The sequence below is a fragment of the Neodiprion lecontei genome, chromosome 6 (genome assembly GCF_021901455.1).
Source record: "Neodiprion lecontei isolate iyNeoLeco1 chromosome 6, iyNeoLeco1.1, whole genome shotgun sequence".
Taxonomy (NCBI): Eukaryota; Metazoa; Arthropoda; class Insecta; order Hymenoptera; family Diprionidae; genus Neodiprion; species Neodiprion lecontei.
Window position 1 is genome coordinate 21,489,388 of NC_060265.1, and position 19,203 is coordinate 21,508,590.

At 44.4% G+C, this 19,203-nt stretch overlaps 1 protein-coding gene across 1 annotated transcript; it reads left to right on the forward strand.

Annotated features, from left to right (window-relative positions):
• The first annotated feature begins 951 nt into the window (after positions 1-951).
• Positions 952-18,443, forward strand: LOC107226869 (homeobox protein Nkx-6.2). Its single transcript, XM_015667837.2, has 4 exons — positions 952-2,253; positions 3,879-3,989; positions 9,642-9,856; positions 17,257-18,443. Exons 1-4 carry the CDS (start codon positions 1,581-1,583, stop codon positions 17,452-17,454), a joined length of 1,197 nt encoding a protein of 398 aa, XP_015523323.1. The 5' UTR covers positions 952-1,580; the 3' UTR covers positions 17,455-18,443.
• Positions 18,444-19,203: the final 760 nt, after the last annotated feature.

Consider the following 19,203-nt stretch of genomic DNA (forward strand, 5'->3'; position numbering starts at 1 on the left):
ATGTGGTGGAAAATTAGATCTCAATTACTTGGCGGCAACAGAGGCGGTACAAGCTGCCGGCCAGTTTATGGTACTGGAAAGCGTTCCTTGTATAGGTACAACAATGCAGGGAAAGAGAGATAGCAAAGAAAAACGGGAATTCGAGGTAATCGTTCGTGCAATAGCTTCGAGCGAGCATTTTCATGTGCAATATTCACCCTAAGGTACCACACTATGTATTTAGAGGATAATTGAGGAAAGCCTTACACTTAATACGCTGACGGTGCAAATGCGCGTAAACTCGATTCGTTCAGTGTATTTCTGCATCACCGTGCTAACAAGATTAAAAAACGAAAGTGAAGTGTTCGTGAAACGATCTTTGGACCGACTTGCACTCCTCTACGGTACGCATCGAGTTTGACCCGCACAATCAGTCGCGTGAACTTGGATGTATCGTGCTTGCATGGACCAAGGTTTGAACGACACCCACGTAGGTTCCTGTAAGCAGCTGTCCTTCAGCCTCGAACGAATCAAGACGAATGATACGAGCTGCATCCTCGTAGCTGCTGCGGCTATGTAGGGTCTGCGTCGACCTGACCTGGTGCAGAAGCAGCTGAGACCGAGAAAGCAAAAGAGTGAGAGACGTTCAATTTATCTTAATGCTCTTCTGGGAGCAACGACGTTTCGACCACCGAACGACGACGTTCGTCCTCGTGATGTCCCGTGGGTTGTTTGTGTGCACGTGGAGTGAGTGACGCTGACCGTGCTACGTCGAAGTGAGGCCAACGTTAACTGGTACTCCGAGAGTACGTGGCTGAGAAGGTGCAGGCCGAGCACCGGAGGCGAGGCGAGTCACAAGCCGTGGCAACCAGCTCTTGTTTTATTCAGTCAGGATCATAAATTACGGGTTTAAACACACAATGAAAGACGCTTAACAAGAAGCTAATGCGAGATTGAGAGGCTCCGCCCCCGGCGAGCTTCCCTTCCGGTGTAACCGCGCTCCACATCCAATCCCCGCGATCCGGCACGCCCCCGGATACCACTTCGGCGCAGTGTGAGCGGCCACCTCTCTCTTCGTTCCCGGTGCTTCCCCTCCTTCTCATCCTCACTCTCCTCGGGGAAGAGGAAACCCGGAGTAGAGCTCCCCGGCGTGGACCACGAACCGACTCGACTCGAGGTGCCAGTTCGACAGCGACATTCCATTCAGAGCCACGACGCGTTCCGTCGCGCTAGAAAGTCCTCGAGACTCAACCCCGTCGAAGGAATTACCGATCACTCGTTCGCACGGTATTCACGTAATAGTTCCTCGTCTTTTACCTAGAAGTGTGATGATATTGAGTTGGTGACCGAAGACGTGCCGCACTTCCGCTTTTCGCAGTGATCGCGTGCAAAACTTTCAGTGATTGTGTACACAAGTCCCGTGCGCTGCGCACTGTTTTGAAACTGTAAAAAAACGTCGCGTGGCCACGCGCCCGCGGTAGAGTGAAACCGAGCCGCGAGTTTGTCCATCCGGACCGCGGAGTCGGGATAGCGGTTAACCGCTGCACGAAACGCCTTCCCTGGATACCTTCAGGCCAACCCTGAACTATGCATGGTGCGAAATGGTGTGCTCTCTGACTAAGACCTGTGGGGAAAGTGCAGCGGACGGTTGTGCCGACCTTAGAGTCCGATCGGGAGTCAGCTTAGTCGGCGTCGACAGCGAACCGGGCGACATGTCATCCCTGAGCGACGCTCATCGCCGCGGCGCCAGCCACCTCGACGGCGATCGCAGCTCGTCGGCCGGGTCGTCCTTGGGCTCGTGTTCGCCACCTCCGCCCTCCAGCCACTCGCCGCCGCCCCCGAGGCCGCCCTGGCTCCACGACTTTCACGCCGCCGCCTCGCCCCACGTTCTCCAATTCCTGAACCTGAGTGCCGCCGGCGGCGGGATGCTCGGCAGTCAGCCCCTCGCCGCCCTCCATTCCATGGCCGAGCGCAGCCATCAGCAGCAGCATCACCAGCAGCAGAGCATCCAGTTGTCCGGCGTCTCTGCCGCACAGCTCGCCAACCATCCTCAGGGACAGCCCTCGCCCACCGGGAGTGGAAAACAGAGTCCGGCCACCTCCATCACCTCCGTCGGCAGCAACCCCCACGGCATCGACACCATCCTATCCCGCCCGGCCGCCACCCATCCTCAGGTTCCCGTTTCCACCTCACACGGACTTCCGCCTGCGCCGCACCCTCAACCTCTGGCTGCACCCCGGTACGCCATGCACACGGGATTCACAGCTTCTTCGGGTACGTTTATCTGTTGTTGTTTGGCTCGTTAGAACGGGGCTCGAACTGCGCCGGACAGCGGCTCGTGTTTGGTTGCAATACGCGCGATGATGGGTGTCATTTGACGTTCGGTCGTCACTATTCGCTACATTGTCACGATAGTATGTTCAAACTATATACACGGATGGAGAGTTGGATGCCGATCGAGTGCGTGAAAGCCATTCAGAGATCGATTCAATGACAGTGAAAGGAGCTAATTCATCTTTCGCGATGCTTCGGTAAAACATTTTCCTGTTCAAATGCAAAAGTCTTATCGTTCCCATTTGCAAAATGTGCAGTGGGTAAAGTTTCTTTGAGTTGAGACGAAGCGTTCAAATGAACAATATTTCTCACTATGTACCGCAACAAAATTCTTCAATTATCGAATTTCACGTAAAGTGATAGGTTTGGAATTCAACACTGACAAGTAACACCTGAAACGAATTTCTCACTTTGGCTTACAAGCTACTCCCAGCTACGTGCATAGGCAATGCGCTAAAACTTTCCGCTTGACAATGAGTGATAACGAGCGCATTGCACCGTTTGGCACTCGCATAGTAATTACTAATTTTTTACTATCTGTAATACTAATCACAGGCCGTTATATCGCTACGTATTACGTATACACTGTACGCACACGATGCGGAATTTTAACTCTTAAGCAACGTTTGACTGCAAGCGACGGTCACGGAATTATTCAATCCAGTCATTAAATGGTCGTGCATGATTGAGTGTTTATCTCCGTAAGACGACGGTGTGAACGATTTGAACCTTTTGATTTTTCAATCGACTGGTTGAAACCTAGTCATTGTGCAATTGAGCTATCTCATTACTCTTTGTACTTCGGCGTTACGACAGCTTTTTAATTTCCCACGCGTTCGAGTAACGGAAATTTATTACACGCGGATTAAATTGATGCTTCTACAGGTTTTCGTTTTACTCACTCTGATCAGTCGGTGCAGATGGTATTAATCACTGCACATCGCGTGATTCGATATTCGATGCGCATTCTCCAAAATTGTACGGGAATTATGGGCGTAAAATTGTTTTTGAATTCAACATGCGGTTGTTATATAATATACATGTAGCATTGCGTTCGTGCGTTACCAAAGATCATTAAGATATTTTTAAATCAACACACTCAATCGGCGTCTGATTTAATCACGGCTAAATGTCTTCATAAAATACTTCGAGTCTTAATTGTTGAAGGCGTAATTAGGAGTTAATTTTCGACTCGGCAATATCGTTTTTCAATTTTTTTAATCAGACTTACGAGATTACCGCCCGTATTTAACTGCAAAATCACAGTAACGAGATAAATACCATACACTCTTATTTCACGCAATCAAAATTTTCATACGATCTCAAGCTGACGTCTTCAATAATTCTTGTCAGCATCGATTACATTTTTAACGTTTTCATTCAATTACACCATCGCGAGCCTCCGACAGTCGTGCTGTAAACGAATTTTCATAAAAATATAGTCAATCATTGAATTCTGCGTGTAGCCTGCGCATCAAGTTTCCTGATCGCAAGCAGACTTGCGAATACCAAATCGAGCCTATCCGTTCATGAAGGATTGCTTTAATTTTATCCTTTTGTCACAGGTATGGGACAGTTCCAGCAGCGAACGGAGCCGCGACATCCTGCCGTCTACTGGCCAGGACTTCAAGGATTGGTCAGCGACCCTTTAGCGTGGCGAGCTCGACTGCATTCTCGTGAGTGTGACATTAAGCCAGTTTTGTAAAAATATTTTAGACACAACGGATGAAGTCTGAATCCAAACTGGGTCCGGAATGGGCTACCCAAGTCCGTCAACATAACAGAATTGATATCTGTCGACCTAATTGAGACTCGTTGTTAGCTAAGGACTCGCAAAAGCGTCAGAGAACTGGGCCCCAGAAATAATACGATATCTCCATCCAGACCCTAGTGAAAATACGAAAAAACGAACCAAGACCGTAACGAATTTAGAACATACAAAACGGGGTCAAATTTGGGGTGGAACGATTCATCAAACTGGGAGCGAGCGAAGGAGCAATATTTGTAAACGTCTGAAACCACGTCGGTCCGTGGAATCACGTAATGCCAAAGAACACGTGACAGGCATCCGCCCCCTTTAAACGCATAGATCACTCTCGCGGTAACACATGCGGCCTAAGGCGAGGGCCCTGCGACGAGGGGTGCGTGTAAGAGGGTTGGGTCGCGGTCGCGGCTGCCCGGTCGACTCCAGGTCGAGGTGCCGCGGTCTGCGCAAAGCCCCGAACACCCGGCGTGCACTTATTTGCGCGTGCAAACCGAATGCGCGCGAATTTATCACAGGTCGATTGGTCTCGCTGGGATACGTCGCGGATCTTGAGCGGGATGTAGTATGTGGAAGGAAACACCGAACCAGTGTTTTAAAGATGTCGAAAGATCGGGCCCGATTTCGGTTGACGAGTTCGGTATAAGATTCAGGAATTGCGGGTAATGCGTCTGACGAACTGGCAACGCTACGAGATTTTCATATACATACTTGCTTCGCGGACCTGATTTAGGAACTTCTTCTGACCGGTGAAAACGGCATTAAACACCGTTTAGACAAAACAGAGAGCAGCCTCCTGTTCACCGGTAAAATGGGCCTTATAGTGAAACTTTGTTACTTGTCACAGTGAAACGGTTGGGTAATATTTTTACGACCATTTTTCACGTGACATAACCTCGATCCATAGAAAAGTTATATGAGTTAATAATGAAACGCGTGATAAACTCATTTACTTACAATTAGTATGGTCTATGTACTGTTGAAAAGTCGTCCACATGACAAAGTGATTGCTGAAAGCTGATGTAATAAAATAATCATAGAGTGGAAAAAGTTCAAGGTAGCAACAAAGGAATATTTTACCAAGATCACCTAAAAAAATGTATTCATGTTTGCAAGACTATTGTAATACTGTGCATTTGATGATCGTCGATTTTTTGTTCTTTGAAACATCTAAAAATTAATATCGAGATTACGTTACCTAGTATATACCGTGTTTCAGATACCCAACCTAATACAAAAACATTGAGCGCTATCTCTTACTAAGTTATCACAAAGTTTCGAAATAAGGCCCCAGTCACCATAAGATGCGCGATATCGTGGTTTTCGAATCTTGGCGTGCTGCCGCTTCACCAGGCGCATTACACACAATTCTTGAATCTTTCCTGCAGGAAGTAAGATGGAAGGAGACGAAACTCAAGCCAGCGTACCAGCGAAAATTGGACCCGTTTTTGGCGCAGAGTTATTAGTACCGATTTCCTCCACGCGCCGCGTTCCTGTTTTTTGGTCGTTCGATATACGTAAGCCAGGCAGCTGTCAACACCTGGTAAACACTTAATAATCATAATATTTGAACGACCAAAGAAAACGGACGGAATAATTGGCATAAATCGGCGCTACTACCTCTGCGCCTGAAATTCGGCTCAACTTTGTATTCCGGAATTTCGTCTCCTTCTCTCTAACTTCCTGCTTTCTTGCACCGTTAACGATCAAACTCCGAAGAATAACCAAAGTTGGACCCACTTTTACAAGCAGAGTTCGGTTTCTTCCCTTACAACATCGCTTCCTGGTATTTCAATATCGACGTTGAGGATCAGGAGCGCTCCTTTGCAGGCCGCCGAGAGTATAACTCCGGCAATATTTTAACCACGGCGTCCCGCTGGCCCCGTTTTCGGAAGGGGGTGGGGCAACAGCGGGGGAAATTTCTAACGGCGTGCTGCAGTGTAATATATTTTATTTAGCGCCCGGGCGATCCTCGCGCCTTCCTTGGTCTCGCGAGGACCAGACGCTCGCCCAACGATCGCCAGGGGAACCACCGATCCTTTATTTATGCCTTTATGCCCCCAATCCACGTGATAAAAACCTCGAATATACCGGCGGCCCCTCCGCCTCCTCCGCCTCCTCCGCACGCGTCGATAGCTCGAGGTGTGTTCTACACGAACGGCTCGCGGCCCAACGTGCCTCGCGAGAATGCGGGGAACCGGGAGGCGGGAGATGGAAACGCAGTAAAAAAGTTGCTGACTGGCCATCCAGCCAATCTTTGTACAGCGACCCGCGCATCGCTCGTCTATTGGACCTGGATATCGGATACAAACAACTTCGTCGTCGTCGCATGCAGGCTGGGACATCCTCGCTACGAGCTCCTGGCTATCGTTGGTCATTGTGAATTATGATACCGGAAGCTTATCACCCCATCGATATCTTGGCTGGTGTGAAATTCTTCTCGTTATACGATCTTCGAGACGAACGTATTTTCTTGAAACAATTTTTAATTCGTCGTTTATTTTTCAGCCTATTTTCTTCGTTGAGTACGATAGCTTTCAAGATTCAGTTCTGTCGATTTTGGATTATATCTTACAGCGTTTTGGAATTATATATTCTACTTTGTAACCGTGGTACGTTATGCGGTTTATCTTTGGATTTCAGAATTATAAAGTTGATAACTTTTGATGAGAAAATGCGGAATTTGTCCTTAATAATTGTTTTATCAGCGCAGTACCAATAAACGTTTTCAAATTTATCGTTTACCTAAAAGTTCGGGGAATGGATTTTATAATACATTGAAAAACTTGCTTTTCATACAATTTTATTTTCTGTCAAACGAAACGTTATCCAATAGCATGAGTGATTGAAAAATCTTACAGTTATTCTGATTACAAACAAATTCGTGCACAAAAACATCCGAGTTCGATATATCACAGTTCTGAGATCACTTATCGAGCCAATATTCATGCCTGTGGTCATAGAACCATTGATAATAGGGTCGAGTTTCCAGAAGCCAACGTAAGAATAGATAAGTGTAATTTTTGAGTGAAAAAACTGCGTGAAGCTCTTTCTGAAAGAAGACAAAAGTAATGGTCAGCGATGAGTAACGAGATAGTTTAAAAATCTTGGACATCAACGATTTACGAAAAACGTATAACATATGTATATTATCGAATTGTTATTACGTACCTACTCAGCGGAATTTAAACACCATGTGTTACATAAATATAACAGACGCAATAACAAATCCGTTTTCCACCAAGTAAATTGAATCTATATCATATAACAGCCGGGGTCAATCGTGATAAATATTGCCGCGCGAAATTGGGGGCAAGAGATGGGGAAAGTGGGGCCGTATGACGAGGCCCCTTATCTCCATCGGGTCTATCTCGCCGAGCGTGTGCTGCGTTACTGGATGGTGTGCAGGGCTGGAGGATATCGCGGAGTGCGGTAAGCAGCTCGTTAGAGCCCTCTCCGCCGTGCGGCCATTAAAGCCTCGTTCTGTATTCCGTTACAAATTGCTTTATTAAATTAAAGTCCCACGGCGGAGATACACCCTCACCCCCACCTCCAACCACCTCCCGCCCTCCGAGTTGCTTGCTCTTAATTACGGGCGCCCGGCGCACCAGATAACGATTGCCTATGATAATTAACGGGGGGGGAGGGCGTGATAGGCAAAAAAGTTCAACCGTACGCGACGTCTGGAGAGGGTGAGAAAGGGGCGGGGGGAGGGTTATATCGCCACGTGGTAGAAATTCCGGCGCATACAGTCACGTATGTATAAACCCGTCTATACCGTTCGAACGGACGAAACGGCGACAGCAAACCAGCTGTTTCTCGCCGCAGAACTGAGTCGTCGTTCTCCGTTCCGGCAGGTATAGATATACATATACGTATACGTATACGAACACCGTATAGATGCAAAACGCGATATTGGATGTGGATTAGGTGATTTTACAAAAAATCTGATCGTTTCAAATTAGGTATAGTCAAGTCTTGAAAGAGCCTGCAAACTTGACGGACTTGCGATCCTTTAGTTTTTATATACGCTGAGGAAAAGTGGGGACAGAAAATTTGGAAAGCTGGAAAGTTTTAGTTTCGCGGTCTATGTAAAGTTCACTGAATTTCGAGATTGGGAATTCAACTGTACTTGATGAACTTTTAACGAAAATGAAGGAGTGAGAAAATAAAAGCTTCGAAAGGGATGTTTTACCCTTGGATATATTCGGCGTGTATATCGTTATTTTTCGAGTTCTCACTGGTATAGTTATTACAGGAGTATCGTGCTAGTTTAACAGGTAGAAAATACATGTTCGATAAATTATCGGTAAAAGATGCTCTCTCGAATAATTCGTTTTCAAAAGAGAATTTCAAGCGTATACATAAAGTGTGTAACGAGAGTCTATCGTTTTAACTTCCTCGTACATAGGATTCAACCACCCAAAATGCGTCGGAGAAAAGCGTGCTGATGAAATTTATGCTTTTCACTTACGAAATTGAATGGAAAATGGCAAATTAAACAGACGCGTACAAGTTTTTGTTGGGAACTTATTCCTGGCAAATATTTGGCTGTGTTAACTTTACTAAAAAAAAGCTTTGCTCGAGGTATCGATGACTTTGAAAAGTGCCTCAATTTTATCCAGCACCACGAATAACGATAGTTGTTGTTTCTTTTTTTTACGAAGATTATTAAACAAACATTCCTCGACTTGACAAGCTCAGAGGATCAAACTACGACTATATTTTCGCACCTCGAAATTCTCTCTCGATGCATACAATTATAAGGTACACGTTGCGCTCTCCTCAGGCGATAAAATCCCTGAACATTCGGATAGTCCTTGTCTCTTTCCGTGCCGTGATACAACGATTACCGGAATGAAGCGAAACCTTCGGGCGTTATATTCCCCCGGGATAAAGCCGAGGAAGGTGTTCAGGGCACGCAGCGATTCCCAGCTGTCGCAACGACGCGTACGTGCCCGTGGCTTCGTCGAAACCCGGTGCCGGGGGTTCCTGAAGGAACCTGCCGTAGGATCCCGGATAACGCGGCGGTCGTATTTGGGTCCTGCAGGGGCCTCGCGATGATCGTCCCTTTTTCTCCTCTCTCCGTGTCTATTTCCGCGGGTGAACCAATGAGCTGCGGATGCTCCATAGACGGTCGGATCTCGCTCGTAAAATAAATAAGACAAGAACCGGGCGGCCGTGTATTCGTGCGCACGTATATACCTACAGACGGCTTGTTGCCCCTCGGGATGATTGCTTTATTTCATGGCCTCTCCTTGTTTTCGCGTTTGTACGGTTATTGCCTCGCCCCCTGTCCTTTATTTCCTCAGGGCCTCCCTTCGATTGACCCTTTCCACCCTTACCGCTCACGCGTTTTGCCCCCCCCCCCCCATTATGAACCGTTGCTTTTATGGAGTGACCGTGCAGCAGCTCGTAATTTTAGTTTCAATTGGCGGATCATTTCTCTAGTTAATTACGAAGCGTAAGCCGGCTGAGATCCGATGTTTGTTATAAAATCCGTAAACTCTCAGGAGTTATTGAGATCTGGTTTAAATCCGGGATGTTTTTTTACTATTTATTACAGTATCCCAACAGCTTGGCTGTCAGCAGGCGATGACGGGGGCGGGTGGCGGTGGACTCGGCGACCACGAGGGCGGCAAGAAGAAACACACGAGGCCGACGTTTAGTGGTCAGCAAATATTCGCCCTCGAGAAGACTTTCGAACAAACGAAATACCTCGCGGGACCAGAACGCGCAAAACTAGCCTACGCCCTCGGCATGTCCGAATCCCAAGTCAAGGTAAGACAATTATTTCGTCATTATATCGCTCAGTCGTCTTTTCCTTTTCTTTCTTCATGTATATGAATATATTTTTTTATCTTTTTCACTACAAATCAAAGATTCAAAAAACTTTTTAGTAAAATTCTACTATCGACGAGGTTTGTGATTATTTCTCGGTTCTATCGCGAGATATAACAAAGAGCCAGTTTTTGCTTTTTTATTAATTATATTGCAATTTGAATCTGATTGGCTTAATCCGAACGTTAACAATATTGAACAAGGAGGAACTTAAAAAATCTGGTGATATTGTAAAACCCGTGGAAAAGTTGAGTTGACAAGTGGCTTAGGCGGGATAAAAAATCGTGGTTAACGATCGAGGGTGTTTCGAGTGTAGCGGGGAAATATCTCGTCGGTGGGGTTGGCCGAAAGCGGTGTTAAAAACTAAAAACAAAAGTGAACAAACGATACGAGGATGGAATAAAAAAAAAAGAAAGAATAAAAAACGAGCATAAAAAGAGAAAAGAAGGACCGACCGCGGGGGAAAGGTACACCGAGCAGATAGCGAAGACGTGACAAGCTCCCTCGGCACCTGCGCCGTCGTCCCGCAGGACAGCGCGGGGAATCCCCTCGCGTCATGGAAAGACGCGGGACGTCGGCCCTCCTCCTCCTCCTCCTCCTCCTCCTCCTCCTCCTCCTCCTCCTCCTCCGTCGCGACGCCGTGGCAACCCCTGTTCGTCGAGAGCCGCGGCCCCTGCAGGGGTGGCAGCGCGTCGGACTGCCGCGCCGATGTAGCGCTGTCATTGGCTCGTTCTGCGCGGCCATATTTACATTTTTATTAAAAGCTACAAGTCTGTGTTTGTGAGTGATGCGGCCGGGGGTAGGAGAGACGCGGTGGATGAAATCCAAGGGAAGGGAAGGACGGGGAGAAAGAGAGAAGACGCGACGCCCGGAGAGAGAAAGGGAAGAACGGCGGGAGAGAGGGAGGGTGGGAGGGAGGGAGGGAGGCTCGGCTTTCAATTACCTCGGATTTTCCCCGGGAAACGCCGATTCACTCCTACATGTACTACCGCTACCAGCATCCCTCTTTCTTTCTTTCTTTCATTCCTTGTACCTCCGTACCTGTGACGTCACCCCCGTTTACCCCCTGATCCTCGGTGTAAAGTAATTTTCGAAACCGAAACGACGGTGTCTTTGTACGGGGAGATGAACGAGATGAACGGACTCCGTATATGTGACATCATTTTGGTTTTTATTTTTATTTATTTTTTTTTCCTCCTTCTTTATTCGTCTTTCGCCTCGGTGATATTATTCAAAACGAATTCACCCCCCGTTTCCTAAATCTCAAATCTCTGGCAACACGTGTGTTACATAAGAAAAGTATGTGTATTTGGATACACGCGTGTGTATGTGGTGTATATCCGCATTCCACATCCTGTGCGAATTATTTTGCGTATACCTATCTGCCAATATTGGTGTATCCAGTTTCGAATATACAAAATTTTTCGGGGAAAAATGAGAAAAGAGACCGAATTGAGAATATCTGAATAAATTCATCTACCCACATCGTTGTTTTTTTTTTTTTCTAGTTATACGCTGTACAAATATCGGTTGGAATTGTGAAAAACCTGTAAAAGTATTGAGAGAAACACAGAAATTTTTATACAGCATTTGCCAAAGTGCGAATGAAAATCATTATACCAATGATTGAATCACCTCTAATTTGTATCGATGCATGTAGTATAAGAAAAGCTTACCAAAGATTAGCAAATTAAATTATCAGCGTTGATATTATCCTGGAGCATCAAGTGTCTCAAATAAATTTAACAATATTGTATAAAACAGTTGGTTCAAAGCAGCTGGGAACTTTCTTAAAACTTTCAGTGTAGCTGTAAAAATAAATCTACACAATGATACCAGAATTTGAAGTATGCCAAAAGGGAATACCCGACGTCACGTTTACCCGATTATATTGGTTCTGTGCTTGTAGATAAGTACCTGTGGCAAGCAATGCCCGAATTAATAGTTGGTACGAATAGTTGGAGCACCGGTTGAGTTTCGCGACACTTTCCCATCTGGTCCGAGGACTGGAAGGTCTGCAGCTAGGGTGGATGGTCGGTGTTTCGGGGATTGGCGTCGCGCCTGTGGATTTCGAGAAGGGGGTGCGTAGCTGTTTACCACGGGCGTAATCTTCCCGCGCGTCCTGGACGAATATCAATATCAATGACGTCAATTAGTACGAACGAGGCACCCCTGCGTTCCGCGACACACCGTGGCGGACGCCCCATGCATCATTGGCGCATGGGAGGGGGGGGGGGGGGGGGGGTGAAACCACCCCCGTGATAAATCATGGCAGCAGGCGGTGTCCTTCATTCACCTCCTACTCACCACCGCCCCTCGTCCGATTGCCTCGCCGAACACCAAATCGCCATCAAAATTGCCACACATGCACTTGACTCCATAACGTCCCATTATAATTGCCGTCAAATCCCGCTGCACCGTGCAGGCGAAATTATATGTATATCTGCTTACTATGACTATGGGCTGTGCTCTATTTTTAAAATAGCATTTTTATGTGATGAAAAGAGCGTTTATTTTGGCAGGATTAAGCGTCGCCCGTCTTCTGATAATTTGCTTTTGTGTAAACGTGTATGTAATAATTACTATAGAATTAAGTAACTGCGGGGTGACATTTGATCGGTATAATTTTGTGAAGTTAAATATCATTTTTCATTCGAGCTAGACTGTTTTTAACTTCGTAATATGTATCTGAATTTTATCAGCTATGTAACAACGATCACTATTATTCTGTACGATTTGAAAAAATGCGTTAACAAAATATTAAATCGACATCTGATCAGTTTCTGTTTTCAGTTTCTAATTTTTTATTCATTGGTCTTATTTAATTTTTGTACTATTTGTAAAAGAATAATTTGCCGATAATCTTAATCACTCGTTCGGGCATTTTAACAAAGATCTGCATTAACAAATATTCTTATCGCATAAAGAATAAACTCGGATACCGGTGATAATTTGAAAATACAAAAAAGTCGAGATTTCTTTTGACACAGATTTTATGACTGTGCATATTATTCGTAAAATAATACCGTTGATAAGAATAAGGAATGCGAACCGGCTTAAAAACTTTATTAAATCCTCTAATCCTAGAACAAACTTAAATATAAATACGAGTATAGTAAATATAGAGAAACTATCTTTTTCCACGCTGCTTGACTTTTATACCTCGAGGGGTAAATAAGGCCGAGGAAATCATGGGGACGAGGAATGAAAGAAGGGAGGACGAAGGAAAGGGACTCGGCGAATATGCGAAAAACAGAATCTAGAATTCGCAGTGGTTGAGAAAAACAAGTCAAGACACACGTTCCGCGTGCCGTTTATACACACGCATACGCGAGGCGCGTGCGCCCGCTCGCATACAAAAGACATAAAATTTTCTCCCGCAAAATTTGATTCCTGCATAAAAATGGAATATCGAGGATAACACGAATCGGTGAAGCCATTTGATCTTCGAGCCAAAGCGAGACGTTGCTCCTAGCGATGCTTCGGGATGGCTCTGGGGGTGGGAAAAGGGGCGAGTTGAAACATATCGATATGGCGTAGCGCTACGAGTCTGGAATACAGAGATGCGCATTATCGCCACCGACAGCCACCCTCAATTTTCTCCTTTCTCATCCTTTGGCCCGCGTCCGAGGCGCCTCCTCGAATCGGTGAAACATGGAAAGACTTTTTACGCAGAATTAACACGGTGTTCCGTAAAAGGGTCACGGAATTTTCAGAGGATTTCAATTGTTGTCATGGAGAAAAATAAAAATATCACTTTTTTATATTCAAGTTTGTGATGAACGTGTCGTGTGACGATGAGAAAAATATGAGAATTTTAATCGAATGTAGGGTTAATAGAGTAATTAAGCGAATTAAGACACCTATTAATTATGGTCGAGAAAATTGTCATCGAAGAACGGCTTTTTGGGTCATCGGAAACCTGGAAATGCTTGAGATTTATTTTTAAACAACAATGGCCACTTTAAAAATACAGTGCTAAGGTTTTAGACACTTGTGAAAGTATAATCCCTAAATTTTAATACAATGCCTCCGTTATGTCTTACGTAGCTAATAATTTCAGTTTCGCTGGTAACTGTGTTCTACGATTTTGTCTCTTGTAATTCCTTTCGTACAATAACTTGTTACCAGAGGGTGGCAAGCTGACAAGCGAGCGATCGTATATTATCGAATGCTTCAGAGTCGCGACGTTTGAATAAATACGCAGCAAATGGCATGGAAGAAGTTTAAATTCGACGTTTTTCACAAAAGCGATGCACGCATGTATTAAGGTATGGATCATCGGGCACGATTTAAAGCTCGCCCCTGCGCGTCGCGCAATTGAACAAGTCTAACGCGAATTCGCCTAAAATCAATCGCGAATGTTTGACTTACAAACGCGGAAGTTTTTCCAGCCGGCGGTAAATCGTAGTTCAAGCAAAATATGCGAACACGCAAATTTAAAAATATACATCGCTGAGTGACAATCGACGGGATTCGAAAAACTTTTGCCACCACATTTGGCGCGAAATAAGTGAACCGTGAAAATGTTGGGTATGAAAACGGTACTTGTACTGATATTTTGCGAAGAATTTAAACGCTCGGATTATGTTTCGATTTTGAGTTTGACAGAAGGCATGACGGAGCATCGTTTGCGGATGAAATAAAACTGTTCACCCCACAACGCGCACTTGCGTTACAGTGTTCGCGTACCGCACGCCTCTTGCAACTGTTAGATTCATTAAATCAAGATTATCTAAAGACCGGGAACGCATTGTGCCTGCAATCCAACTATAAAACCGCAGCTAACCCCGTATAAAAGGGTCCGAGGATACGGGAAGGGACGCAGGGCCGAGATATCGCCGCCCTTATACACGCGTCTGACAAAACTAAAAACTCCAAACGACCGAGCTTCGCGTGTCAGTGACTTATTAACCAAGCGATAAGATTAGTTATACCGAGCTGTATATCCTATCTCATCGGAATCAGAATACGCTATCAAACACCCGTGAAAATTTGACGCTCGCGTTTCGGGCAACCGCGAACCATGAAAAATCGCGTACGGTGAATTCAATTTATGCGCAAAATTGCGTGATACGTAACTGCGTAATTATACAGGGCGCGAATGGAAGAAAGACGAAAATTGAATGGGGTTTTATTGAGCCCATTAACTGAACCGTTGATTCGCAGTAGGGATATTAATGAGTCTTCGGTACGTAATGAACAAAAAAATATTGTTTGAGAGATTGTAATTATTTTACATCGTTGAAACTAAGTTCGTTTCCAGATGCAATACGAAAGTATCTCAAGTAAGTTGTGGAGTTTTTTGCGGATCATTGACGATCCTATCGTCTCGATACGGCGATAACTTTGCAAGTCTTGTAATAAATCCAACAGTTGTCTATAATGAAAGTGGCTATTATATGAGATTCCAATCTTTTTCGTTCCGCGAATACCGCATTAAATTTTATTCGCTGTAACATGGAATGATACATTTTCTTGGGATTCGAAGCCACCGCAATTCTTGAGTAAAGCGGGTTATGCTATGGGTATAACGGAACTGAATTCGGCGGTTAACCGAATCCAAAGAAACCACAGAGAACCGTGGAGAAGGAGACAATTTGCAGAGCGATGAAATAGAGATTTCGCGGTCTTCTCGTCAAATATCACTCGCGTGGGGGAGTCAGCTGAGATTTCGGTGTGATTATGTACCAGAGATCTGAAACATGATTTTTGCGGCGATTATACATTTCGCGTTTTGCTTTCGAGCCAAATTCCAGAAGTGAAGAGCCACCGACTCCCTCTCATTTTTCGAACCTCTGTCTCACGTCTTTATTTTTAATATACTGAGAGAAATTTTTAATTCCGGTTACCGCTCAGTCCTTAACTATTTTCATTATTTACCACAATCGAAAAGTATAGTTCTAGGTACAAAATGAGAATTAGTTTTCTAGCTGTTACCGGAAAGTCTAGTAGTATCCGTTACTCTTCTTTCTCATTACAATTTTTCTTTCTCTATTACTATATTTTCTTGTAACTGTTGGGAAAATTTAATGCTTGTGCAAGAATAAATTGATGTTAAAGTCTTATTTAACTAAAAAAATACGGTCAACCGAGCAATCTGATTTTGCGTTGCAATTACCGAAAAAGGAACGACAATAGCGCAAAATGGTTATGCGTACCTCGTTTTTCGTAATTCCAAAAATATTCAAACAGTTTTTTTAACGATAACTGTTTCACTGAATTTTTCTAGCTACTATAACAAATGAAATTTTTCTCAGTGCAAATAAGTAGTTTTCACGAAATCTAAGAAATCGCAGACGCTGGAGACAAAGGTTTCAGGCGGGGATTGATCCGGTCCGATCTTGTCCCAACATCATGATAATCCGAAAATCCCACCCCTCGGCCGGAATGAGAGTTTTAATTTTCATCCAAGCGTCGGTTAACTTTTACGGTAGCTGTGTATACAGGCACGATACAACGGCGGGAAAGCGGGGATCGGCGGCCCGGTTTTTAATCTGCTTAGCCGACTTGGGGCTATGGATATTTTTTTAATCTAACATGGAACGGAGCTTCGAGAGCGCTCCCGGCGTCGCTCGGTTTTCGCAACGTCGCGCATCACCCGGGATCCGAGTCGAGGTGTCGAGGCGTCGCGACGGCGTAGAGTTGCAATCACTACGGTGGCGCCGTGCCCTCCCTTGACGGTAGTTACGTTAATTAAATACATTGTTGCGGGGACGCAGAGCTCTCGAGCTACGACCGCGACCCAACCTCCAGGAGATGTTGCCTCGGAGCTTTATAGGCGTAGAGGGGCCGTCGCGAGCTTCGATCGCCCCGTTTTTAGGAAGCCGGTTCAACCCCCGTCATTGCTTATAAACAAAATTAATTCGACGCGTCTTACCACGCTGAGTCAAGTCGAGAGAATTTTAGTTGATTCAAATGAAATTTGCTGCACAGCAAGAAGTAGTATTTCGACTTCGTTGAAATTCAGTTTAATAATTGAAATAAACTTTATTTGCCTTGGTAAATATTTACCCGGGAATGTTACGTAGCTCAAAAACTTTCTACTCTTGTACTCAGCACTCGGTGCTCGTTATAAATGTGCGTTCCTAAATCAAGAAATAATTAATTGATCCAATTGAAAAATATCCTCCAAATAGTATGCTTTGATGCAGTTGCTATCCTTGTGATTATAAAGTACCGATCAACCAATTGACTCTAGTACCTAAAGAAATTATTAAACATTCTAGTCCGTCTGATGTAAGAATGTACAAAACGCATGTGAAACACACTTTTTATTGAATTCCTATTCGTCCCGATAATTAAATATTTCTGATTCACGATTCCCGTTGATGTTTCAGGTCTGGTTTCAAAACAGGCGGACAAAGTGGCGAAAGAAGCACGCTGCGGAAATGGCGACAGCGAAAAGACGCCAGGAGGAAGTCGAAGGCGTCGTTGCCGAGGGCGATGATGGGTGCAGCGATGCCGAGGGCGAGGGCAACGGCGAAACCGCCGCGAAGAGGCTAAGGAGGGAACTTGAACAGCAGTACGGACCTTGAATCTGATCGTAATTTTCCACAACCCGGACATTCTTTCGCACAAACCGATCCCGCTCGACCTCTAGCGTCATGGGGAAAATACACCGTTTGAATCACGCCTCGGTGCGACCGAAAGGCCCAGGGGCTATTTTTTAACAGTTGGTAAAAAATTTGAAGTCTTCTTTTGCGATTTAACGGCTCAGCAAAGACGGGATTAATTCTTACGATTAATAACGAGGAGAAGTTTGAAAGAAAAAAAGTGATCAATTTCTAATCCTGCATTGGTCGAAGCACAACTCGACCTCGATACAATATGTCATTCGATAATTTCCGTGAGAGTAGAAAGTACTTTTTTTTTTTTTTTTGCCATTAATATTATGCTATACCAATCCGAATAAATTGGGCATCCGTACCTAATAAGAGTTAGCGTTACGAAACTGTTGACGGTTCGAATGTAATTCCGGCGGTCGTAATAAGGAAAGTGCGAATTAATAATAATCGTCGTTACTCGTGCGTGACGAGTAAATTGGTTGATTATAACCGAAGTATTGACTAAAGTCGGAACGATCCGACGAGAGATTTTGTATATTATGTAGATAATAATTAACGTGAATGTGATATTTGGCGTTTTAAATGCGGAGTTTATAGGTATACATATATACATGCGCTTGTATGCATATATACCTATATCTATTAAAAGTTATAACGATCTCGTAAGATAAAACACACGATACGGACACGAAGAGGAAGAGGTAAACACACATGCACACATGCACACACACACATGTTACAAATAAACGAAACGTACACCAATAGGTAATTATTAAATAGAAGTTAAAGTTAATTACGTATCGATTATAAAAGTAAACGTAAATTAATATACGAGTATAATTTATAATCCACTGTACAGTATTAGGTAAATTATAAATGAAGAAATAAGTTTAGAACGATCTTGTATAAAGCATTGTATAAATTATAAATATATTATTGCTTGTGTATCATATCTCTTATTTAATAAATGGCCAATATACAATATTGTATCTATAATAATACAACTCGCTAATTATTAATAATATCAATCCATTCTCATTACAAAAAATTGAGACGCGAATCTACGACTGGGTAAATAAATTTCGGACACATGCGGCTAAGTTGAATTTGATTGTAACACAAATAATGAGAAAAATGTATTTAACATTAATGTGCCTAGCCATGTAAGTACTTAATTATCGTACAGAAATACAATGATTTGTCGTCATTGAAGAATTGAAACTCACGAAGAAAGAAATCCTTCGAATCAATTTCGGCTGATTAAATTGACGATTCGAGATACGCTGGGCGGCCACTAACGATGAGTCGATGTTCGACAACCTCTCCTATCAAGCAGGAAATGGGTAAAGTTGGGCGGCGCTAAAACTGTAGATGTGTAACTCTGGACGGAGGCGGAGAGCAAGAAGAACGGGAGAAAAATAGGACGGGTTCAGGGAAACTCCACGCATGGATTCGGCTGGCCAAAAGGGGAAGAAACGCTTTCAATAAGTCCCGGATAAGAGGGATAAAAGATTTGCTTTACGAGGGTCTTTGCGAATCACTGAGTCCTCGAGAGATTGATCGCTCTCGATTGGACTCGCAAGAAATATGCCGCCTGCATCCGAAATCTAGAGAGCCAAAATTGAAGTGGAAATTATTACGTCATCTGTAGTTTTGGAGCGATTGAACCAGCCATCGAAGTCACGCAATGTAGCTTCGTGACAAAATTTAGTCCACATC

Coding starts and splice junctions, on each gene's coding strand:
- LOC107226869 (XM_015667837.2), top strand. CDS start 1,581: ATGGTGTGCTCTCTGACTAAGACCTGTGGGGAAAGTGCAGCGGACGGT. Junction 2,254..3,878: donor GGGATTCACAGCTTCTTCGG/GTACGTTTATCT, acceptor CTTTTGTCACAG/GTATGGGACAGTTCCAGCAG. Junction 9,857..17,256: donor TGTCCGAATCCCAAGTCAAG/GTAAGACAATTA, acceptor TTGATGTTTCAG/GTCTGGTTTCAAAACAGGCG.